The sequence below is a fragment of the Hemiscyllium ocellatum genome, chromosome 38 (genome assembly GCF_020745735.1).
Source record: "Hemiscyllium ocellatum isolate sHemOce1 chromosome 38, sHemOce1.pat.X.cur, whole genome shotgun sequence".
Lineage (NCBI taxonomy): Eukaryota > Metazoa > Chordata > Chondrichthyes > Orectolobiformes > Hemiscylliidae > Hemiscyllium > Hemiscyllium ocellatum.
In genome coordinates, this window is record NC_083438.1 from 38528496 (window position 1) to 38550625 (window position 22130).

Genomic DNA, 22130 nt, shown 5'->3' on the forward strand with positions numbered 1-22130 from the left:
ATGGCCAATCCACCCTAACCTGCACATCTCAGGGCACTATGGGACAATTCCCCATGGCCAATCCACCCTAACCTGCACATCTCAGGGCACTATGGGACAATTCCCCATGGCCAATCCACCCTAACCTGCACATCTCTGGGCACTATGGGACAATCTCCCATGGCCAATTCACCCTAACCTGCGAATCTCAGGGCACTATGGGACAATTCCCCATGGCCAATCCACCCTAACCTGCACATCTCAGGGCACTATGGGACAATTCCCCATGGCCAATCCACCCTAACCTGCACATCTCTGGGCACTATGGGACAATCTCCCATGGCCAATCCACCCTAACCTGCACATCTCTGGGCACTATGGGACAATCTCCCATGGCCAATCCACCCTAACCTGCGAATCTCAGGGCACTATGGGACAATTCCCCATGGCCAATCCACCCTAACCTGCAAATCTCAGGGCACTATGGGACAATTTCCCATGGCCAATCCACCTTAACCTGCAGGTACTTGGACTGTGGGTGGAAACCCACACAGGCATGGGTTCCACACAGATAGCCGCCCGAGACTGGAATCGAACCTGGGACCTGGTTAGCCCTGCTGCCTCTCAGCGCCAGAGACCCGGGTTCGATTCCCGCCTCAGGCGACTGTCTGTGTGGAGTTTGCACGTTCTCCCCCGTGTCTGCGTGGGTTTCCTCCCACAGTCCAAAAAAAAATGTGCAGGTTGGGTGAATTGGCCGTGCTAAATTGCCCCTAGTGTTAGGTGAAGGGGATAAATGTAGGGGAATGGGTCTGGGTGGGTTACGCTTTGGCGGGTCGGTGTGGACTTGTTGGGCCGAAGGGCCTGTTTCCACGCTGTAAGTAATCTTTAAAAAAAAACCTTTCCTATCCATGCATTTGGCAGGCACATGATTCCAGTCCCTCAACAACGGGGTGGCTGGTCCTTCTCGAATGCCCGACAAATAAATAAAAGCCCATGAATGAATGGGAGAGGAAACAAATCCGAATCTCAGTGCCAATCCCCAGTCGATACGGATCTATCGGCGGCTGTAGAAATGCAGGAACGTCGTCAGCTCCCTTGTCAGTCGCTGCCCCGCCTGAGTCAGTCAGATTAAAGCAATTCCCATCCCCCCCTCCCCAACCACCTCCTTCCCCTCTCTGTACCACTTCCTCAATCATTTCCCCGTCTCGAGGCCAAGGAGAGGTCTCCCCTGTAATCCACGTCTCCCACAGACTGATCCAAATCTCGCAGGGCCTTCGGATGCTTCTTTAGGCGAACTGAAGGGACAGGCCAAGGGACGTCAGGCGCTACTTCAATGCAGCTGGGCCAGGCATTCCCAGTGGACCCTGGACGGCCGGTGCATTAGCGAGGGTTCCGAGTCAAATCTAGACTGAGCGATTCGTCCCTATAGCAGGTTGATCCCGCGCCGTTCCGAGTCATTTTCGCTTCCCGATGCTGGCTGTGCCTCGCAGAAGTGAAAACCAGCAGATGTCAGCTGGCTGTTTGAGCTGGGAAAAAGTCACCCTCGACCTTCTGCACCTTCGAGAATAGGCTTCGGGCCTACCCCAAATGAAGCACTGGCGATGAGTCAAATATGTCAGGTTCTGCTTACCCAGCTGGCTATATCCACAGGTAGGTCAACTCCCTCACTTCATCGCTCGCACTGAACTGCGTGGGGGAGGTTTAACCATTCCCAAAAGGAGCAGCATAGAGTCACACAGACCCTTTGGCCCATCCCGTCCATGCCAGCCAGTTGCCCTAACCCTAACCCATCCCGTTTGGACCCGTATCCCTCTAAACCGATGCTGAGGAAGGGTCACCGGACCCCAAATGTTGACTCTGCTTTCCCTCTTTGCAGAACTGCTCAAGTTCTCCAGCAATTCCGGCGTTTGCTTCAGATTTCCCGCAACCATTTTCTTTATCTCTCCCCTGTGTAAACCCTTCCTATTCATGTCCCCCATCCAGATCCTCTTAAACGTTGTCATTGTACGAGCCTCCACCACTTCCTCTGGCAGCTCATTCCATACACGTACCACCCTCTGGGTGAAACAGTTGCCCCTTAGGTCTTTTATATCTTTCCCCTCTCACCCTAAACCTATGCCCCTCTAGTTCTGGACTCCCCCAACCCCAGGGAAAAGACCTTGTCTATTTATCCTATCCATGTCCCTCATGATTTCATAAACCTCTATAAGGTCACCCCTCAGCCTCCGACACTCCAGGGAAAACAGCCCCAGCCTGTTCAGCCTCTCCCTATAAGTCAAGCCCTGCAGCCTCATGACCTTCTTTGCAAATTATTTTTGCAGTCTAATAACATTCTTCCTCCTTCCTTCCAATAATAATCTTTGGTCCTTCCAGCCTTGTTTTGAAGAGTCAGAATTGGCATCTGAATCACGTGCCAAGTGTACAAAAAATGTGGTCGTTGTCCAGGGGCAAAGTCAGAAATCGCACCCCCCCAGCTTCCTCTCCAACAGGTTTATTTGAAATCACAAGCTCTCTTTGCGCTGCCCTTCGTCGGGTAAAGTGCGTCTGGTGTTACCCACCCCCCTGTCCGACACCGTCTTTTCCACATCATTGTCCAGAGAGGCTTGAAGGGAGAAGTCAAGGGATTGGTTTTGGGAAAAAAAAGCAGGAATTGCTTGAGAAACTCAACAGGTCTGGCATCATGGGTGGTGAGAGAAACTGAGTAAATATTTAAGTCAAGTATTCATATTAGCTGGGAAAGTGCAATACCTGCGAATTCAGGAGTGTGGGATAGCTGGGTGGATCAGAGAGACAGAGCCGAGAGAGAGAGAGACAGAGAGAGAGAGAGAGACAGAGAGAGATAGAGACGGAGAGGGAGAGAGAGACAGAGAGACAGAGACAGAGAGATAGAGAGAGAGAGAGACAGAAAGAGAGAGACAGAAAGAGAGAGGCAAAGACAGAGAGAGATAGAGACAGAGAGAGAGACAGAGAGAGAGACAGACAGACAGACAGAGCCGAGAAAGAGAGAGAGATACAGAGAGAGAGAAATAGAGAGAGAGAGATAGAGAGACAGAGAGAGAGAGACAGAGAGACAGAGAGAGAGAGAGAGAGAAAGAGCCAAGAAAGAGAGAGAGAGAGAGACAGTGAGAGAGATAGAGACAGAGAGAGAGAGAGAGACAGAGAGATAGAGAGAGTAATGGAGAGAGACAGAGACAGAGAGAGGTAGAGACGGAGAGAGAGACAGAGAGACATAGCTGAGAAAGAGAGAGAGAGAGAGAGAGAGACAGAGCTGAGAGAGAGAGAGAGAGAGAGAGACAGCCGAGAGAGATAGAGAAAGACAGAGAGACAGAGAGAGAGATAGAGACGGAGAGAGAGACAGAGACAGAGAGTGAGAAAGAGAGACAGACAGACAGAGAGACAGAGCCTAGAGAGAGACAGAGAGAGAGAGATGGAGGGGGTAGGCATACAAAGGGATTAATGATATTAGCCAGGAGAAGAATAAGTGGGAATGAGAGCTAAGGGTCAGTGGGAATGAGTAGTCTGTGCTTAAAGCAGCTTGTGGAATGTGAAATAAGATTGAAAGTGCATGAGAAAACCTTTAGATCTCACTCTCACTTTTAAACTTCTGACAGGACTGAACAGGGTAAAGGCAGGAAGGATATTCCCAATGACCCTGGGTGGGGGAGGGGCGTGGAGTTCTGAACCAGAGGGGTCTCAGTCTAAAGGGGACGGGGTCTCACTGAGATGCCTTCACCCAGCGGATTCCCCGCTACAGAAAGCAGCTGAGGCCAAAGCATTGAATGTGTTCAGGAAGGAGTTAGATACAGTTCTGAGGGTGAAAGGGATCGAAAGACATGGGGGAGAAAGCAGGAGCAGGGGAGTGAGTTGGAGGATCAGCCATTCATTGTGTTGAATGGAATAGCAGGCTCGAAGGGCCGAATGGCCTACTCCTGCTCCTATTTCCCCGGTTTCCCGTGTGACTGGAACAATTTAACTTTTTAGCTTCAATTCAAACCCTCCGCAGCGCGTCCTGATTTGACTCTGAGTGTCACTGACCCACTGTGGGCCGCAGAGATCCAGGGGAACTGAGACTGCATTTTGGTGAAGACATTTGCACACGCTAATTGCAGTGTTTCACAGGATTTCAGACTAAGGTTATCCTTCGAGAATTGGAACACTATCCAATTAGACGTGCCAACCTAGAAACCTGTCAGGTTTAATTTAATTACATCTGATGCAGAAACGTATGCTCAATAGCAACAGACATTGAGGAGAAAATGTAACTTTTAGGATAATCATATTTGCGTGCAGATGTTGTTGCTAATTGAGGAAGCATAGCCTTGCTAAAAACAAGCCATTACCTTGGAAGTGAACATTGGCTTCCTATTGTGAACATTATTTTTTGTCAAAAGCATTGCCACCTGTTTCGATACCTCTCCAAATTTGCCCAAATTCCTTCGGGATTGAGAACAGCGAAAGAATTCAGCGACGTCCTCATTTCCAATTATTACGGCCGAATTATTCTGGAGTCCTGTTGGCCCATCCTCTGCCAATCTCCCGTCTTTTCCAGACATCACCGCACACCCTTTCTGTCTGAATAATCGTCCAAACTCCCTCCTGAATGCCTCGACTGAACCTCCCTCCATGACGTTTCAACTCAAAACCCACTCTTCATAAAGCAAGCAATGTACTCCCATCAGGGAAGGCAGTATTTAATATTCAACTCCAGTCGCTAACTATTTTTTTTCAAGGTGAAGTCATGCGACACAGAAACAGACCCTTCGGCCCACTCAGTCCGTGCTGACCAAGCTAAACCAGTCCCACCTGCCTGCACCTGGCCCATCTCCCTCCAACCCTTTCCTGTCCATGTCCTTATCCAAATCCCTTTTAAACGTTGTAACTGTTCCCCACACCCCCCCCCACTTCCTCAGGAAGGTCATTCCACACTCGGACCACCCTCTGGGGAAAATAATTGCCCCTCATGTCTTTTTAAATCCCTCTCCCTCACCTTAAAAACGTGACCCCTAGTCATGACAGCCTCCACCCGAGGGAACAGACACCCACCACTAACTTTATCTATACTCGTCATTATTTTATAAATTTCTATCCTCAGCCTCCTACGCTCCAGGGAAAACAGTCCCAGCTTATCCAGCCTTTCTTAATAACTCAAACCCTCCCATTTCCGGCAATATCCTGGGAAATCTCTCCGGAACCCTCCCCAGTTTAATAATATCCTTCCTATAACAGGGCGACCAGAACTGGACACAGTATTCCAGAAGGGGCCTTACCAATGTCCTGTACAACCTCAACATGACGTTCCCAACTCCTACACTCAAAAGGCCTGAACAATGAAAGGAAGCATACCAAATGCCTTCTTCCAGACCCCAACAGCAACTACCATGCGCTAACCGAAACATTCTGGTTCTGTGAGAGAGCTTGGCCACACTCGCTCAGGCTGCTTCTATTGTTCCAACTTTGAAGAAAGAAAGCCCAAGGCCTCTTAAGTTGTCTGTCTTTTCTTAGACTGACCTGTCTTCCAGCCTCTGTCTCTCTCTTTCTCTCTAAAAGAAACCAGGAACCGCTGAAAGCAGCAGCGTTAGTGGGCGGCACGGTGGCAGAGTGGTTAGCACTGCTGCCTCACAGCGCCTGAGACCCGGGTTCAATTCCCGTCTCAGGCGACTGACTGTGTGGAGTTTGCACGTTCTCCCCGTGTCTGTGTGGGTTTCCTCCGGGTGCTCCGGTTTCCTCCCACAGTCCAAAGATGTGCAGGTCAGGTGAATTGGCCATGCTAAATTGCCCGTAGTGTTAGGTTAGGGGTATGGGTGGGTTGCGCTTCGGTGGGTCGGTGTGGACTTGTTGGGCCGAAGGGCCTGTTTCCACACTGTAAGTAATCTAATCTAATCTTAAGTTACTGTTGCCATGTACACAAAGTCCACGGTGATGACTGGGGGAGTCTCACTCGCTACCTTTTCTCTATCCCACAGCCGCCATCGCTCAGAGAATCATCGTTGCAGACTTCATGACTGGGATCGCGGGGGAACAATTGGACCTGCCCTGCCTTTTTATCTACAATGAGACCAGCCTCAGGGTCGTCCAGGCCACTTGGCTGAAACGTGGAGAGGGAACGGATGAGAACATCGCTGTGTACAACCCGCTGTTCGGGATGAGTTACCCCACCAGGTCCGGGAGGATTCGCTTCCACAACGCCACGTCCGGCAACTGCACCCTGACCGTCCACCCCCTGAAACTGGAGGACCAGGGCGTATACAGTTGCGAAGTCAATGTTTTCCCATCGGGCAAGTTCGAATCCAGGACAGAGCTGAAGGTTCTAGGTGAGCGGGCGCGCCGACTCCCACCCTCCGTCCCTGTGAGGCCACGATCCAAGCTTCCCCCCACCCTCCTTCCCCCCGCCACCAACGCTCCTGCAGTGGATTGGTGGGACCCTGCTGTGTGAGAGATTCCCCGGAACGGTGAATCCAACCGAAGAGGGGTACCCCACATCACGCCCAGAAGGCGTGGAACGGGTGAGGGCGCTGCGCTCGTGGGGCGGAGGGTGTGCTCTCCGCACAGCAGGATCCCACGGGCAGCAATGCGATCCAAACCTGTCTCAACCGCTTACACAGTCTGGGAATGGAGGGGGTTGGGAGGGTGGTTTTAAGAACACTGGGCAGAAATTAGGCCATTCGGCCCATCGAGTCTACTCCATCATTCAATCATGGTTGATAAGTTTCTCAACCCCATTTCCCACTTTCGCCCCATAACACTTGATCCCCTTACGAACCAAGAGCCTATCTATCTCCATGTTAAATATACTCAGTGACCCAGCCCCCACAACCTTCCGTGGGAGTGAATCCCACAGATTCCGCACCCTCTCGCTGAAGAAGTCTCTCCTTATCTCCATTCTGAAAGGTCTTCCCACGATAGGTTTGGGGATGGTTAGACAGAGGATTAGGGTTAGGGTTAGGATTAGGTTACTCTAAGACTGTGCCCTCGGGTCCTAGTCGGTCCTACCAATGGAAACATCTTCCCAGTGTGCACTGTGTCCAGGCCATGCTGTCCGTTTAATTAGATCACCCCCCATCCCTCGAAACTCCATCGAGTATAGACGAAAAGACCTCAAACATTCCTCATAGCTTAAATGTTTCATTCCTGGCATCAATCTCGTGAACCTCCTCTGAACACACTCCATTTACATTCTCCCTGTGTCTGCGTGGGTTTCCTCCGGGTGCTCTGCTTACCTCCCACAGTCCAAAGGTGCGGAGGATAGGGTGGATTGGCCATGGGAAATTGTCCCATAGTGCCCAGGGATGTGCAGGTTAGGGTGGATTGGCCATGGGAAATTGTCCCATAGTGCCCAGGGATGCGCAGGATAAGGTGATTGGCCATGGGAAATTGTCCCATAGTGCCCAGGGATGTGCAGGTTAGGGTGAATTGGCCATGGGAAATTGTCCCATAGTGCCCAGGGATGTGCAGGTTAGGGTGGATTGGCCATGGGAAATTGTCCCATAGTGTCCAGGGATGTGCAGGTTAGGGTGGATTGGCCATGGGAAATTGTCCCATAGTGTCCAGGGATGTGCAGGTTAGGGTGGATTGGCCATGGGAAATTGTCCCATGGTGTCCAGGGATGTGCAGGTTAGGGTGGATTGGCCATGGGGAATTGTCCTATAGTGTCCAGGGATGTGTAGGTTAGGGTGGATTGGCCATGGGAAATTGTCCTATAGTGTCCAGGGATGTGTAGGTTAGGGTGGATTGGCCATGGGAAATTGTCCTATAGTGTCCAGGGATGTGTAGGTTAGGGTGGATTGGCCATGGGAAATTGTCCTATAGTGTCCAGGGATGTGCAGGTTAGAGTGGATTGGCCATGGGAAATTGTCCTATAGTGTCCAGGGATGTGCAGGTTAGAGTGGATTGGCCATGGGAAATTGTCCTATAGTGTCCAGAGATGTGCAGGTTAGGGTGGATTGGCCATGGGAAATTGTCCTATAGTGTCCAGGGATGTGCAGGTTAGAGTGGATTGGCCATGGGAAATTGTCCCATAGTGTCCAGGGATGTGCAGGTTAGAGTGGATTGGCCATGGGAAATTGTCCCATAGTGTCCAGGGATGTGCAGGTTAGAGTGGATTGGCCATGGGTAATTGTCCCATAGTGTCCAGGGATGTGTAAGTTCGGGTGGATATTTACTGAATTGAAATTCCAACCTCTGCTGTGGCTGGGTTCAAATCTGGGTCCTCAGAACATTACTTGGATCTCTGAGATTGACATTTGTCACTGGAACAGCAGAGCAGGTCCTGCAGCATCTGAGGAGCAGGAGATTCGATGTTTCGGACATCAGGAATGCTACCTGACCTGCTGTGGTTTTCCAGCCCCACGCGTTTCGACTCCCAGCATCTCCAGCCTCTGCACTCCTCTCTGTCTCTGGACTAACAGTCCCAGCGATGTTGCTGCTGCCTCCAATTTCTGATCTGATTGGCCGTGATCTTGTCAACTTGCGGAACAGACTCGAAGGGCCCGAATGGCCTACTTCTCGCCCCATGACGTCTCTTCTGTCGCTTCGCGTCGACGTTGATCTTCAAAACCGCGCGCCGACTTGCCAAGTGCGCACTCACCCTGCCGACCTGTCTTTCCACCCTCCCCTCCCCCACCCCCAGTCAGGCCCATCGGTCACGCCATTGCCATGCCAACGGAGATCGGGCGGTCTGAGGCACCGGTCGCCAATTGTACAGCAGCCAATGGGAAACCTGCAGCCGACGTCACGTGGATTGCCAAACTCCAGGGGAGGGTGACGTCAACTCAGAGGGAAAATCCAAACGGGACAGTGACTGTCTTCAGTCAGTACCGAATAATACCCAGCAGAAAGGCCAATGGACAGAACGTGACATGTGTGGTGTCCCATGATGCATTAACGGCTCCGCTGAGCTTACCAGTGACGTTATCAGTCCTCTGTAAGTATGACATTGGGGGCACATTATTAACCAACAGTGTCTCAACTCGATTAAGATTAATTCGTGGCACGCAGAGATCACTGATAAGGCCAACACTTAGGGTCACAGAGTCATAGAGATATACAGCACGGAAACAGACCCTTCGGTCCAACCCGTCCATGCCGACCAGATATCCCAACCCAATCTAGTCCCACCTGCCAGCACCTGGCCCATATCCCTCCAAACCCTTCCTATTCATATACCCATCCAAATGCCTTTTAAATGTTGTTATTGTACCAGCCCCCACCACTTCCCCGGCAGCTCATTCCATACACGTACCACCCTCTGTGTGAAAAAGTTGCCCTTTAGGTTTCTTTTATATCTTTCCCCTCTCACCCTAAACCTATGCCCCTCTAGTTCTGGACTCCCCCACCCCAGGGAAAAGACCTTGTCTATTTATCCTATCCATGCCCCTCATGATGTTATAAACCTCTATAAGGTCACCCCTCAGCCTCCGACGCTCCAGGGAAAACAGCCCCAGCCTGTTCAGCCTCTCCCTGTAGCTCAGACCCTCCAACCCTGGCAACATCCTTGTAAATCTTTTCTGAACCCTTTCAAGTTTCACAACATCTTTCCGATAGGAAGGGGACCAGAATTGCACGCAATATTCCAATAGTGGCCTAACCAATGTCCTGTACAGCCGCAACATGACCTCCCAACTCCTGTACTCAATACTCTGACCAATAAAGGAAAGCATACCAAACACCTTCTTCACTATCCTATCTACCTGTGACTCCACTTTCAAGGAGCTATGAACCTGCACTCCAAGGTCTCTTTGTTCAGCAACACTCCCCAGGGCCTTACCATTAAAAGTATAAGTCCTGCTAAGATTTGCTTTCCCAAAATGCAGCACCTCACATTTATTTAAATTAAACTCTATCTGCCACTTCTCAGCCCATTGGCCCATCTGATCAAGAGCCCATTGTAATCTGAGGTAACCTTCTTTGCTGTTCACTCCACCTCCAATTTTGGTGGCATCACTGATTACACAGAAACATCAAAGAGCACAATGGGCCAAATGGCCTCGTCTGAACTGTAAGGATTCTCAGAGGTCCTTCGGCCCATTGAGTCCTCACTGACAAAGAAAACTACCCCCTAAATCTACATGAGTTCCCACTTTCCAACACTTGGCCCTAGCTTCGAATGTTAGGATCTTGTATTTGGAACAGAAACATGGGCTGAAGGGCCTCTCCAGATCCCCACAGTGCAGAGGAGGCCATTTGGCCCTTCCAGCCTGCTCCCCCATCCATCATCATCATGGCTGATCATCCAACTCAAATAGCCTCATGCTGCTTTCGCCCCATGCCCTTTGACCCCAATCGTCCCTCACCCCCCCCAAGTGCTGTATCCAATTGCCTCTTGAATACATTCACTGTTTTGGCATTAGCTCCTTCCTGTGGGAATGAATCCCACAGGCTCCCCACAAATGTCTCCTCATCGTCGTCCTAAATGGCCCACCCTGAATCCTCAGACAGTGACCCCCCCCACCCTCCCTCCCCAGTTCTGGACACACCCACCTTCAGGGGCTGAGTATTCCCTTCAACTGCTGCAGTCCATGTGTTGGGGGGTAGACCCACAATGCTGCTAGGGAGGTTGAATGGCCACCCAAACACACTGAAGGAACGGCCGATAGATTTCCAAGTCGGGATGGTGAGGGGCTCGGAGGGAGACTTGCAAGGGGGTGGTGTTCCCACGTACCTGCTGCCCCTTGTCCTGGTTGATGGAAGTGGCCGTGGGTTTGGAAGGTGCTGTTGGAGGTCACTATGACCATTGCCAACCTTTGGAAACCCTCCGCTCTAGAACACGTTCACTGCTCCGTCGCTGAGTATCACTGAGACTGAGTGTGGAAGATCTCGCGATGCTAACTAAATCATGGGTACGGTACAAGACAATGACAAGGAAGGAGGAATAACCGTGCAAGTTCAATAACCCAGCTCTCATGTTCCATTTGGGGCATCCTTACTTGCTTCGTTCATTGTAACCCTGGAGTTATGGTCAAGGCCGTTGTGTCTTCACCAAGACATAACCAAGAGTGTGGTGCTGGAAAAGCACAGCAGGTCAGGCAGCATCCGAGGAGCAGGAGAGTTGACGTCTTGGGCAAAAGCCCTCCCTCAGGAATGATGCTGGGAGCCTCGGGGGTGGAGAGATAAATGGGAGGGGAGGGTGGGGATGGGGAGCAGGTGGTTGAGAGTGGAATAGGTGGATGGAGGTGGGGGTAAAGGTGATAGGTCAGAGGGGAGGGTGGAGTGGATTGGTGGGAAGGGAGATTGGCAGGTAGAACAGGTCATGGGGACAGTGCTGAGCTGGAAGGTTGGAACTTGAGTAGGGTGGGGGGAAAGCTGGTGAAGTCCACACTGATGCCCTGGGGTTGGAGGGTCCAGAGGCGGAAGATGAGGCGTTCTTCCTCCAGGCGTCTGGTGGTGAGGGAGCGGTGGTGGAGGAGGCCCAGGACTTGCATGCCCTCGGCAGAGTGGGAGGGAGAGTTAAAGGGTTTGGCCACAGGGGGTGGGATTGATTGGTGCGGGTGTCCCAGAGATGTTCTCTGAAGTGCTGTGCAAGTAGGCACCTAGTCTCCCCAATATCGAGGAGACCGCATCGGGAGCAACGGATGCGGTAAATGACATGTGTGGAAACTTTGATGGATGTGGAAGGCTCCTTTAGGGCCTTGGATGGAGGTGAGGGGAGGGAGGTGTGGGCACAGGTTTTGCAGTTCCTGCGGTGGCAGGGGAAGGTGCCAGGACGGGAGGGTGGGTTGTAGGGGAGCGTGGACTTGACCAGGTAGGCACGGAGGGCACGGTCTTTACGGATTGCAAATAGGGGTGGGGAGGGAAATATATCTCTGGGGCCCGTTTGGAAATGGCGGACGATGATGCAATGTTGATGGAAGTTGGTGGTGAGGACCAGGGAGGGTTCTGTCCTTGTCGCGGTTGGCGGGGTGGGGAATGAGGGCGGAGGTGCGGGATGTGGACGAGATGCGTTGGTGGGGATCATCAACCCACATGGGAGGGGAAATTGCGGTCTTTAAAGGAGGAGGCCATTTGGTGTGTTCTGTGGTGGAACTGGTCCTCCTGGACGTAGCCAAGCAGGAACCTCTTCACTCTTGGCTTCTGACCATGGGTGTCTGTCAGGAGGATTAACAAGTCAGCAATCAGTTTGTTTGTTCTCAGGGTGAACACACGGTGATGAAGAGGGATTTGAAACTCAGGGTTCCTGATCCACACGCACAAATACTACACACATACACCCAAACTAACGATTTGGAAACTCAAGTAGACCAATGCAATTGATTTTTAATCGTATTCTCTTGCTCTTATTCAGATTTCTCATGTGTGAATGGCCCCATTTGTAAATGATGAGAAAGTGCTGACTGATTTTCTATTTCTGCTTTGATATTTTGTTTCCTTTCTCTGGTTAGACCCTCCGGACGTGAGAATTATCGGGTACGATGGCAACTGGCAAATAAACCAACACAACGTCAGCCTCAGTTGCCTTGCTGATGCAAACCCACCAGCAACAAGTTACCACTGGACAATGTACGTCACTTTGGCTAATAAAGCGTTATTAGGTCAGCCTCGATCTTAAAATCCAGCAACTCTTTGGAATCACCGAATCCCCACACTGCAGAAAGGCCATTCAGCCCATCGAATCTGCAATGACCCTACGAAGGGCTTCCCACTTTATCGTTGTATTCCCCATGGCTAATCCACCCTAACCTGCACATCCCTGGGCACTATGGGACAATTCCCCATGGCTAATCCACCCTAACCTGCACATCCCTGGACACTATGGGACAATTTCCCATGGCTAATCCACCCTAACCTGCACATCCCTGGACACTATGGGACAATTTCCCATGGCTAATCCACCCTAACCTGCACATCCCTGGACACTATGGGACAATTTCCCATGGTCAATCCACCCTAACCTGAACATCCCTGGACACTATGGGACAATTTCCCATGGCCAATCCACCCTAACCTGCACATCCCTGGACACTATGGGACAATTTCCCATGGCTAATCCACCCTAACCTGCACATCCCTGGACACTATGGGACAATTTCCCATGGCTAATCCACCCTAACCTGAACATCCCTGGACACTATGGGACAATTTCCTATGGCCAATCCACCCTAACCTGCACATGCCTAGACACTATGGGACAATTTCCCATGGCCAATCCACTCTAACCTGCACATCCCTGGGCACTATGGGGCAATTTAGCATGGCCAATCCACCCTAACCTGCGCATCCCTGTACACTATGGGATAATTTCCCATGACCAATCCACCCTAATCTGCACATCCCCGGACACTGTGGGACAATCTCTCATGGTCAATCCACCCTAACCTGCACATCCCTGGACACTATGGGACAATTTCCCATGGCCAATCCACCCTAACCTGCACATCCCTGGGCACTATGGGACAATTTCCCATGGCCAATCCACCCTAACCTGCACATCCCTGGGCACTATGGGACAATTTCCCATGGCCAATCCACCCTAACCTGCACATCCCTGGGCACTATGGGACAATTTCCCATGGCCAATGCACCCTAACCTGCACATCCCTGGACACTATGGGACAACTTCCCATGGCCAGTCCACCCTAACCTGCACATCCCTGGGCACTATGGGACAATTTCCCATGGCCAATCCACCCTAACCTGCACATCCCTGGGCGCTATGGGACAATTTCCCATGGCCAATCCACCCTAACCTGCACATCCCTGGGCACTATGGGACAATTTCCCATTGGCAATCCACCCTAACCTGCACATCCCTGGGCACTATGGGATAATTTCCCATGGCCAATCCACCCTAACCTGCACATCCCTGGAAACTATGGGACAACTTCCCATAGCCAATCCATCCTAACCTGCACATCCCTGGAAACTATGGGACAACTTCCCATGGCCAATCCACCTTGGAGCAGAATGGGTTATAGGTAACGTAATAGTGGGATATAAGATTATGATGGGCATGGACAGGGTGGGTAGGAAGCAGCTGCTCCCCTTATTCAAAGGGTCAACAACAAGAGGACATTAATTAGACTTGACAGGCACAAGGTTTAGAGGGAATTTGAGTAAAATCTCTTCGATCATGGATTCAGAGTCATACCACATGGAAACAGGCCCTTCTTCCCAAACTGGTCCGTGCTGACCACGGTGTCCACTCAGCTCGTTCCAGTTGCTTGCATTCGGTCCATATCCCCCTGGAACCTTACTATGCATGTACCTATCCAAATGGTTACTGGTGTACCTGCCTCAACCATGCCCTGTGTGAGAACGTTACCCCTCAGCTCCTTCCTGAATATTTCATCTCTTCCCCGGAGGGTTTCGGGATCTGGAATGTGCTGCCTGGGAGGGGAGCTGAGGCAGGAAACCTCGCAACCTTTTCCAAACGTTCTTGGAAGAACACTTGGCACATCACCACATTGAAGGTAACAGGTCTAGTGCTAGATAGTGGGACCTGTGTAGGCAGCAGGGCATTTTTTGGCAGGAGAGTCTCAAGTAGCCAAATGGCCTCCACTGTGCTGTAAGATTCTATGTATCAGGTTACCTGGATCCCTCTACACCATTGCTAACTTTCTCTGCTGAAGTAATGTTCGACTTCCCTCGCATGTAAAATGTAAAGTTCACATTGTCTCATTTCATCCAGCATTCGCTTAATTTTTACCCACTCGTTTCTCTTATTTATATCCCCTGGTAGGCCTTTTACCTCATCCTCCCAACTTGCCTCCTTACCAGTGTTTGTAATCACCAGAAAAGTTAGCTTCCACGTATTTATTCACTCGTTAATGTGAATTGTAAAAAAAAAGTTAAAGGCTGTATTACCATAAAGTTCAAATGTTTTCTTCTGAAAGAGTTCTCTATCCAGTTACCTGCTGTAGGAAGGATATTATGAAACTGGAAAGGGTTAGGGAGAGATTTCCCAGGGTGTTGCCGGGAATGGGAGGGTTTGAGTTATAAAGAAAGGCTGGGAGTTTTTTTCCCGGGGCGTAGGAGGCTGAGAGAATTATTTTTAATGCAGTTATTCCATAAGGGAGTCACCTTTAGTGCCTATCCCTAATTGCCCAGAGGGCAGTTAAGAGTGAACTGTGGGTCTGCAGTCGTGTGCAGGCCCAGACCAGGTAAGGATGGCAGCTTCCTTCCCTGAAGGACGTTGGTGACCCAGATGAGGTTTATCCGTCAATGGATTCACGGTCATCATTAGACTCTTAATGCCAGATATTTATTGAATTCAGATTCCACCATCTGCAGTGGTGGGATTCGAACCCTGGTCCCCCCGAACATAATCGGGGTCTTCGGATTAACAGTCCAGTGCTAACGCCATTAATCTATCACCTCCCCAAAAGGTGACCCGAGAGAAGCTTATAAAATAGTGAGGGGCATGGTTGGAGTTATTGGCAATTCTCCACTCCCTTAGATGGGCAACGTTAAGATTAGGCGACATCACGTGGGTGGCACGGTGGCTCAGTAGTTAGCACCTCTGCCTCATGGCGCCAGGGACCCGGGTTCGATTCCAGGCTCGGGTGACTGTGTGGTGTTTGCACATTCTCCCCGCGTCTGCGTGGGTTTCCTCCCACAGGGTTAGGGTGGAATGGCCGTGCTCAATTGCCCATAGGCTTAAGTGCATGAGTCAGAGGAAATGGGTCTGGGTGGTTTACTCGTTGGAGGGTTGGTGCCGACTTGTAGGGCAGAAGAGCCTGTTTCCACACTGTAGGGAATCTAATCTAATTAGGGAGCACATTTTTAAGGAGAGAGATTTAAAAAAGACACAGGAGTGGGGGGCAATTATTTTACCCAGAGGGTGGTCCGTGTGTGAAATAACACGGGATGTGCAGGTTAGGGTGGATTGGCCATGGGAAATTGTCCCATAGTGCCCAGGGATGTGCAGGTTAGGGTGGATTGACCATGGGAAATTGTCCCGTAATGTCCAGGGGTGTGCAGGTTAGGGTGGATTGGCCATGCAAAATTGTCCCATAGTGCCCAGGGATGTGCAGGTTAGGGTGGATTGGCCATGGGAAATTGTCCCGTAGTGTCCACGGATGTGCAGGTTAGGGTGGATTGGCCATGGGAAATTGTCCCATAGTGTCCAGGGATGTGCAGGTTAGGGTGGATTGGCCATGCTAAATTGTCCCATAGTGCCCAGGGATGTGCAGGTTAGGGTGGATTGTCCATGGGAAATTGTCCCATAGTGCCCAGGGATGTGCAGGTTAGGGTGGATTGACCATGGGAAATTGTCCCATAGTGTCCAGGGATGTGCAGGTTAGGGTGGATTGGCCATGGGAAATTGTCCCATAGTGCCCAGGGATGTGTAGGTTAGGGTGGATTGGCCAAGGGAAATTGTCCCATAGTGCCCAGGGATGTGCAGGTTAGGGTGGATTGACCATGGGAAATTGTCCCGTAATGTCCAGGGGTGTGCAGGTTAGGGTGGAGTGGCCATGGGAAATTGTCCCGTAGTGTCCAGGGATGTGCAGGTTAGGGTGGATTGGCCTGAGGAAGTGGGGGGTGTGGGGACAGTTACAACGTTTAAAAGGCATTTGGATAAGGATATGAGCAAGAATGAGTTGCAGGGGGATGGGCCAGGAGGGACTAGTTTAGTTTGGGACTGTGTGAACTCGGTGTGTGAATTTGCTCCACGCTGTATGACTCTGTGACTCGATATGATTGTGGAGCCCACCAGACTGTGGAGAGAGTAGGACCTAAATGAGAACAATGTCCGCTAGGGACAATCAGACAAGAATGGGAGAGAGATGTGACTGGGACATTAGGGTGATCAATTCCGATGGAGAAGGATGGTAGAAGATTGGAGGCAATAAATCCTCATACAGGCTGGCTTGGCCGAATGGCTTTATGTCCATCTAACCAATGCTAGCCTCCAATCCAACTCCCGGCTTACCTTCTGTATCCCTTCCTAGAAACAGTCTTGCATTCTGTTCAGGGAGGGGATAGATATCGAGATCAGAGTGAGATCGATCTTAATGTATTGTTGAAGGACACCGACCATGCCTCACCAGAGCAGAGGTAACTGAGAGTTGGGTCTGTTATTGCCAGGAGCTCAGGGGTTGTACCTGAACGTGCCCGTATAGCGGGGGATCAGCTGATCATTGACCAAGTGGATTATTCTGTCAACGGAACATGGATTTGCGAAGCGACAAACGAACTTGGCAAGGGGAGAGGAGAAATTGTAATTGTGGTGAGAGAACCAGACTCGCTGCGTGCAGGTAATCTCCAACTATATCATTAAAGGGCTTTTGGGGGTGGGAAGACCTTTTTTGTCTTAACTAATGCCAGATGCATGTGACGATCGTGGAATCCATAGAGTGCAGATGGAGGCCTTTCAGCCCATTGAGGCTGCACCTACTCGCCAAAGCGCATCCCAAACCAACCCCACCCCCAACCTACCAATGTAATCCCCACATTTCCCATGGCTCAACTACCTCACCAACAAACCACTGGACACTACAGGAGAATTTCCCATGGCCAATCCACCCTAACCTGCACATCCCTGGACACTATGGGACAATTCAGCATGGCCAATCCACCCTAACCTGCACATCCCTGGGCACTATGGGACAATTTCCCATGGCCAATTCACCTGACCTGCACACCTTTGGACTGTGGGAGGAAACCGGAGTATCCGGAGGAATCCCACGCAGACACGGGGAGAATGTGCAAACTGCACACAGACAGTTGCCTGAGGGTGGAATTGAACCTGGGTCCCTGATGCTGTGAGGCATATTTGCTAACACTGAGCCACTCAGAGTGATGTCTGGAGTAAGCAAGGCTCGCAATGGGATAATTTTGTTCATTAGCTGTTCATGGAAGAAAATTAATGACTTCTTCGCCATGTGGAACTTTATAGGCAAGCTTTATGGATCCACCATCGTGTTCATTGTCACAGGGACCATCATAGGGACCTTGATCATAATTGTCTCCCTCGCCATTGTGATTGCGAAGAAACAGAAGACAATTGAGGGTAAGCAGTTTAATATTCTCATGGATTCTTTTAACATCTCCCACTCTGGGGGATATAGAGCTTGGTCATCATTGGAAACAGCCTTAAAAATGGTTTACTAGTCTGTGCCTGGGATGATGGGTTTTGTCTTGGGGGAGAAATTGGATAGATAAGGCTCACTTGGATGACCCCAGTATAGAGGGAGTATCTTATGAGCAAAGGTTACACAGGTTGGGACTCTCCTCACTGGTGTTTAGAACGAGAGGCGATCTCATTGAAACATATCAGATTCTGAAGGGACTGGACAGGGTCAATGCTGAGAGGGAGGGTCCCCGCCATGGGAGAGTCTAGGAGGACAGGGCACCATCTCAGAACAAAGGGGCACCAAATTCAGACTGAGATGGGGAGGAATTTCTTCCTCAAAGGGTTGTGAGTCTTTGGAACTCCCTACTACAGGGGGCCGCGGGGCAGAGTCCTTGTGTATATTTAAGGATGAGGTAGATAGATTCTTGATCAGTTAGGATTCACGGGTCGCGGGGCAAGGGAGGACAGTGGACATGATAGATCATCCATGATCCTGTTGAATGGTAGAGCTGACTCAAGGGGCTGAATGGCCTCCTCCTGTTCCTAGCCCTGATGAGTCTTACATCATCAGAGTTTACAATGAATGAGGGAGCGAAACCCGTAAGATTCTGAGCTGACTTAACAGACTGGACTCTGCAGATAATTCCCTCTGTCCTAGGGGGAGTCTAGAACCGGGGGGAACCGGGTTTCAGAATAAGGGGGTGTTCCATTGAAGGCGGGGGGGGAGGGGGGAGTTTCTGCTCTCAGATGGGCTTGGAATTCCCCTTCTGAAGAACAGCGCGCGCCTTCATTCATCAGAGGCTGCATCAGGCCAACTTTGGCTCAACCAGGGACTCAAATAGAGGGGCAGGGAGGCGGAGAAGTAGAGTTGAGAGGTCATGACCTTACCTAGCGGTGGAGCGGATTTCTGGGGCCGAATGGCCTCCTCCTTCCAAAAGCGTGTCGGGAAAAAATCAGGACAAAGGTCCATTTCCCGTTAATTTCCGATCAGTTGGCGTACAGTACACAGTTGGTTTGAGCTTGGACACTGAGGCTCAGGTGAATATGCGCCTGTGGAAGTGGAGGAAACGTTTCTCACTCTCTCCCACTGTCTTTGTTCACGCAGACGGCAAGTCCGATGCCCGGCCTATTACCCGAAAGGTGAGTCGCTATCGTCAGCGAGGTCACGTATGTGTCGCGCGTGATGCCTCTCCGCAGCCCTTCATTATTTCAAAGCTGGGATCTCTGGAAGGGGTTAGCATTGCCTGAAAAAGGTGGGAAATGAGATTTAAAATATCACGTTGCCCATCTGGCTTGTTCGCCAAGGCTGGAATGCAGTTTGACCTCGGTCAGGCACTAGGCCAAGGTGGTGTAGTGGTGCAGTGAGTGGCAACCCTACCCTCTGACACAGGGGACCTGGGTTCAAGTTCCATCTTCTGAGAGGTGACACGGAAACAGAACCCTTCCGCCAAACCAGTCTATGCCGATCAAACAGCATCCGAGAAGCAGGAAAATCGCCACTTCAGGCACAAGCCCTTCATCAGGAAGGACCTGCTGTACTTTTCCAGCACCACTCTGATCTTCAACGTCCTTACTTTCGCCATGCCAATCAGATATCCTAACCAAATCCAGTTCCATTAGCCAGCACCCGGCCCATATCCCTACAAACCCTTCCTATTCATATACCCATCCAGGTGCCTTTTAAATGCTGTAATTGTACCAGCCCCCACCACTTCCTCTGGCAGCTCATTCCATACACGTACCACCCTCTGCTTGAAAAAGTTGTCCCTTAGATCTCGTTTATATCTTTCCCCTCTCACCCTAAACCTATGCCCCTCTAGTTCTGGACTCCCCGACTCCAGGGAAAAGACTTTATCTATTTACCCTATCCATGCCCCTCATGATTTTACAAACCTCTATAAGGTCACCCCTCAGCCTCCGACGCTCCAGGGAAAACAGCCCCAGCCTGTTCAGCCTCTCCCTGTAGCTCAAACCCTGCAAACCTGGCAACATCCTTATAAATCTTTTCTGAACCCTTTCAAGTTTCACAACACCCTTCCTTCAGCAGGGAGACCAGACTTGCACACAATATTCCAACAGTGGCCTCACCAATGTCCTGTACAGCCGCAACATGACCTCCCAACTCCTGTACTCAATACTCTGACCAATAAAGGAAAGCATACCAAACGCTGCCTTCACTATCCTATCTACCTGTGACTCCAATTTCAAGGAGCTATGAACCTGCACTCCAAGGTCTCTCTGTTTGGCAAGTGGCCATTAAGTGTCACTAAGTTAAAAATCACACAACACCAGGTTATAGTCCAACAGATTTATTTGGAAGCACTAGTTTTCAGAGCGCCACTCCTTCATCAGTAGCTAGTGGAGCAGTATCATAAGAATAGATAAAAGTGAGGATTGCAGATGCTGGAAACCAGAGTTTAGATCAGAGTGTTGCTGGAAAAGCACAGCAGGTCAGGCAGCATCTGAGGAGCAGGAAAATCGATGTTTCGGGAAAAAGGCCTTATCAGGAATAGAGGATCAAGTATCATCAGACATAGAATTATCGTAAAAGATCAAAGTGACATACAATTGGTGTGATGTATTGAACAAACTGAGATTGCTATTCAGTCTTTAATCACTCAGAGTGGGTCACAGGTTTCAACTTATTAATATGTAACTCCCAGAATTTCTTTCAAGTCACAGCCCCAAGATATTTTAAGGTTTTTTTTTAAGAAAAGGGTGATTACTCAGCTCAGACAACGCATGAAAGGTGTGGGGTTAGGGTCTGTCTGCCTCCCAAGGTGAATCGATTCAAACTTGATCTTATCCCATCAACAGCGCAGCCACATCACAGTGTTTGCAACGCTCAACCTGAACGTGCTCGATGGTGCAAGTTCTTCAAAGACTGAAGTGAACGAAACCGGGGCAACAGTAAATGCAGATGTTAACGTTAATTAGAGAGAGTCTTCCTTTGTGGATCGGACGTTAAATGTGGGTCTGATCATTACTGTAACTGCTCGGTAACAGGGTCCAATTAAAATCTGAAAACACGCTCACAATGACTCCAAACATTCTGGAACTGGGTTCTTATGTTACTGTAGTAGACATTAAACACTGTGTGTAAGCACTTGATTCGGTCTCGTTCTTACGTTTCAAATGCCTGTAGTTCCCAGGGATGTGCAGGTTAGGGTGGATTGGCCATGGGAAATTGTCCCATAGTGCCCAGGGATGTGCAGGTTAGGGTGGATTGGCCATGGGGAATTGTCCCATAGTGCCCAGGGATGTGCAGGTTAGGGTGGATTGGCCATGGGAAATTGTCCCATAGTGCCCAGGGATGTGCAGGTTAGGGTGGATTGGCCATGGGAAATTGTCCCATAGTGCCCAGGGATGTGCAGGTTAGGGTGGATTGGCCATAGGAAATTGTCCCATAGTGCCCAGGGATGTGCAGGTTAGGGTGGATTGGCCATGGGAAATTGTCCCATAGTGCCCAGGGATGTGCAGGTTAGGGTGGATTGGCCATGGGAAATTGTCCCATAGTGTCCCAGGGATGTGCAGGTTAGGGCGGATTGGCCATGGGAAATTGTCCCATAGTGCCCAGGGATGTGCAGGTTAGGGTGGATTGGCCATGGGAAATTGCCCCATAGTGCCCAGGGATGTGCAGGTTAGGGTGGATTGGTCATGGGAAATTGTCCCATAGTGCCCAGGGATGTGCAGGTTAGGGTGGATTGGCCATGGGAAATTGTCCCATAGTGCCCAGGGATGTGCAGGTTAGGGCGGATTGGCCATGGGAAATTGTCCCATCGTGCCCAGGGATGTGCAGGTTAGGGTGGATTGGCCATGGGAAATTGTTCCATAGTGTCCAGGGATGTGCAGGTTAGGGTGGATTGGCCATGGGAAATTGTCCCATAGTGCCCAGGGATGTGCAGGTTAGGGTGGATTGGTCATGGGAAATTTTCCCATAGTGCCCAGGGATGTGCAGGTTAGGATGGATTGGGCATGGGAAATTGTCCCATCATGTCCAGGGATATGCAGGTTAGGGTGGATTGGCCATGGGAAATTGTTCCATCGTGCCCAGGGATGTGCAGGTTAGGGTAGATTGGCCATGGGAAATTGTTCCATAGTGCCCAGGAATGTGCAGATTAGAGTGGATTGGCCATGGGAAATT

The 22130-nt window shown here is 50.5% G+C and overlaps 1 protein-coding gene across 2 annotated transcripts; it reads left to right on the forward strand.

Moving 5' to 3' along the window:
• Nucleotides 1-1162: 1162 nt before the first annotated feature.
• Nucleotides 1163-21092, forward strand: LOC132833883 (nectin-1-like). Of its 2 annotated transcripts, XM_060852539.1 has the most exons (8): nucleotides 1164-1629; nucleotides 5943-6290; nucleotides 8606-8899; nucleotides 12354-12471; nucleotides 16999-17168; nucleotides 17810-17923; nucleotides 19092-19126; nucleotides 20804-21092. In XM_060852539.1, the coding sequence occupies exons 1-8, from the start codon at nucleotides 1581-1583 to the stop codon at nucleotides 20921-20923; spliced, it is 1248 nt and encodes a 415-aa protein (XP_060708522.1). In that variant the 5' UTR covers nucleotides 1164-1580; the 3' UTR covers nucleotides 20924-21092. The 2 variants fall into 2 exon arrangements, with proteins under 2 accessions (XP_060708523.1, XP_060708522.1); XM_060852540.1 differs by lacking the exon at nucleotides 8606-8899 and having other exon boundaries at nucleotides 1163-1629.
• Nucleotides 21093-22130: the final 1038 nt, after the last annotated feature.

What these genes read in the sequence shown, in the direction of transcription:
- LOC132833883 (XM_060852539.1), top strand. Translation starts at nt 1,581, where the DNA reads ATGAGTCAAATATGTCAGGTTCTGCTTACCCAGCTGGCTATATCCACA. An exon ending in ACAAGTTACCACTGGACAAT is followed by an intron (nt 12,472 to 16,998) that starts GTACGTCACTTT and finishes TGTTATTGCCAG; the next exon opens with GAGCTCAGGGGTTGTACCTG. An exon ending in ACCAGACTCGCTGCGTGCAG is followed by an intron (nt 17,169 to 17,809) that starts GTAATCTCCAAC and finishes GGAACTTTATAG; the next exon opens with GCAAGCTTTATGGATCCACC.